At 38.2% G+C, this 2,626-nt stretch overlaps 1 protein-coding gene across 1 annotated transcript; it reads right to left on the bottom strand.

Annotated features, from left to right (window-relative positions):
• Positions 1 to 498: 498 nt before the first annotated feature.
• On the bottom strand, positions 499 to 951 carry LOC141815919 (uncharacterized; the record flags this gene model as incomplete). The annotated part of the gene is made up of 1 exon (XM_074703781.1): positions 499 to 951. A coding segment is annotated over exon 1 (453 nt), but the record flags the coding sequence as incomplete, so codon positions are not given.
• Positions 952 to 2,626: the final 1,675 nt, after the last annotated feature.

The raw sequence follows: 2,626 nt of genomic DNA, 5'->3' as shown, positions 1-2,626 counted from the left end.
GTATATATGTTCGGGCATAATTTAATATCCCTAACCATGACCTAAGCCCTTTCTTTTCTTTGAGCTGATCATCTTTTACCTCAGTAATCTTCTTAATATATGAGGTTGGAGTCTAAGTTTTTCTTCCCCAATTTCAGCTCCTAAAAATTCAATTCGTGGTATTGCTAACTTCCACTTGGTTGGAGATAATACTAGTCCATGTTCTTGACAGAGGTTAAGCATAATCTCTAAATGTTTAACATGTTCTGATTCAGACTGAGAGAAGACTAGCACATCATCAATATATACTGCAATAAAATCATCAGTATCTTAGAATACATGGTCCATCTTCCTTTGGAATACGACAGGTGCATTCTTTAATCCGAAATGCATAACCAACCATTCAAAAAGTCCTTGCAGACAGATAAATACTGTCCACTCCACAGAATCCAGGTCCATTACAATTTGGTGAAAACTCGATTTTAAATCAAACTTGGAATAAATCTTTGAATGGCTAACCTTCTTCATGATTGTGTTAATCCCAGGTAGGCTGTACTGGTCTTTGAAAGTATTGTCATTAAGGGTCCGATAGTTGAACACCATTCTTTCCTTGCCCTTAATTTCTTTACCAGTTTTTGGATCCATTGATGTTCCGGATTGTACAATCATAGCCATCGTCCGGTGCCTACTCTTACTGGGTTTGATCACTTTTAACTTTAGCAGTTGATTCACATGCTTTTCAAAAATAGACTTTAATGTAGGAGTAATGTGTGAAAGAGGTTTATCTTGTATGGTAATATTCGGGTTGATCAGGTCCAGCTTGCACACGACCTTGTTCTTTGCCCAATGCAATAGTGGATCTTCTCCGATGAACTCCTGCTTTTTAAGTCTTTCAATAAGATTACCATGCCTCTGCAGTACTTTTGAATTATATGGATTAGAAATAAAGCATATTTGCTCCTGTATTTCCATTTATTCATATTCATCCATCTAGAGTTCTTCTATGGCAAAAGCTGCAGTTTGGTTAGTTACTATTGAGGTAATGTTATTATAAAATGTAACATTATTTCCCTCAATGCAAACTCCTCCTTTAACACTTCTAATAAAATTGTAGCCCAACACCATCTGTATACCAATTTTGCTCTCAAATGCCATTAACTGGTGTGATGCACAACCCAGAAAGAAGGAGATTTGGGCTTAGAAAGGCCCAAACATACAAGGGGAAACCGATTTGGGCTTAGAAAGGCCCAAACATACAAGGGGAAACCACATAAGACCCATGTCAGAGTCATTAAGAAGAAATATCAGAATGACCAGACAAGAGTAAGAAAATGTAAGTGTTTTATATGTGGAGAAGAAAGGCATTTTGCCCGAGAATGCAGGAACAAAATCGGAAACAAGGAGCGCATAGCCATGCTTGAAGAACTCGAGCTTCCTAAGGAGTTCGATGTTGTTTCCATTGATCCTGAAGAAAGTGACTCAGATGCTATTTGCAGCATTTCAGAAGGAGAAACGGCAACTGAACAGCATTGTAACTCTACCACCAGTATCATACCAGAGACATTGTTTGTACTACTGGGAAAGGAAACAGGATGGCAAGTTCAGGTTGAAATTCCAGATGAACAATATCAATGTCCACATGTTTGGGAATTTAATACTGAAGTTAGTGTCCAGTACATCAGATGTAGGTTCTGTGGAAGCAGTACTAGCCAGAGAGCTAGGGGACACTGCCAGGTATGTTTACTGTTGATAGTAAATCCTTAGTTCCAGAGTTGCTCAATTATATTGATTATTTGCAATATGAAGTTCAAAGGCTTCAAATTGAGTTAGAAACACTCAGGAAGGAGATCTGGTAAAAGAACTGGAGGAAGATCTGACCCAACTTACACTTCATGACCAGTCAAAAGAAAAAGGCAAAGAGCAACTAGGAAGATCTACTTGTCCATCTTCCACACGTAAGACATCTTCCTCTGAGTAATGTTGATATACTCGGTGCTGAGTTGGTCTGTACCCCACAGAATAGAGAATTTCTGCTGGTACCATTGTTGCCCTTCTAGATTTGGATATTTCCAGCTGTGCTTCCGGATCTAGTTGACTCTCAATTGTTCTTCTGAAGCGTCGTTGACTAGGGATTATTCTTGTTTGTAGATTGTATAATCGCCGTTGGTTCTGACGATAATCTCGGATATGATCTTCCGCCGAAGGCACTTGGGTTGTCGTAGTAGCAACTGCTGGTGGTTTGGAAGTCATTTTAACTTTTGCTTCTCCGCTTCAAGAATATCACTTGGGTTTTTATATATTAAAATTGAATATTTTTTCTTGGGAATAATTGGTTCACTTCCCAAGTTTAATCCAGAAAGCCTTTTAGTTAGCTGCTCTATTGACCATTCAAGTTCCTTAGAAGGATTTTCTGGAGGCTACTGTTGTTGCTTCTTCAGTTGACTAACTTGATTCTGCAAATCTTGTATTAGTTCTCCTTGTGATATAAGCAATGAAATTAAAGTATTGTTCTACTTAACCACTGCTTTTAATAAGTCAAAAGTGTTTGAATAATCGCCTGGTTTAGCGAAACCTTTGGCCGGAGCTTCAATATCCAAAAGAAAGGATCGACTCTTCAGGAATTGAATAGAAATTCAAGACTCTGCTT

Source organism: Curcuma longa, unplaced genomic scaffold, assembly GCF_044706935.1.
Source record: "Curcuma longa cultivar G26 ecotype Majalengka, Jawa Barat unplaced genomic scaffold, ITB_CL_G26_1.1 contig_12258, whole genome shotgun sequence".
In the NCBI taxonomy this organism is placed as follows: Eukaryota; Viridiplantae; Streptophyta; class Magnoliopsida; order Zingiberales; family Zingiberaceae; genus Curcuma; species Curcuma longa.
The sequence above is the reverse complement of the archived record's forward strand: the minus strand, read 5'-3'. Positions and strand labels throughout refer to the sequence as shown.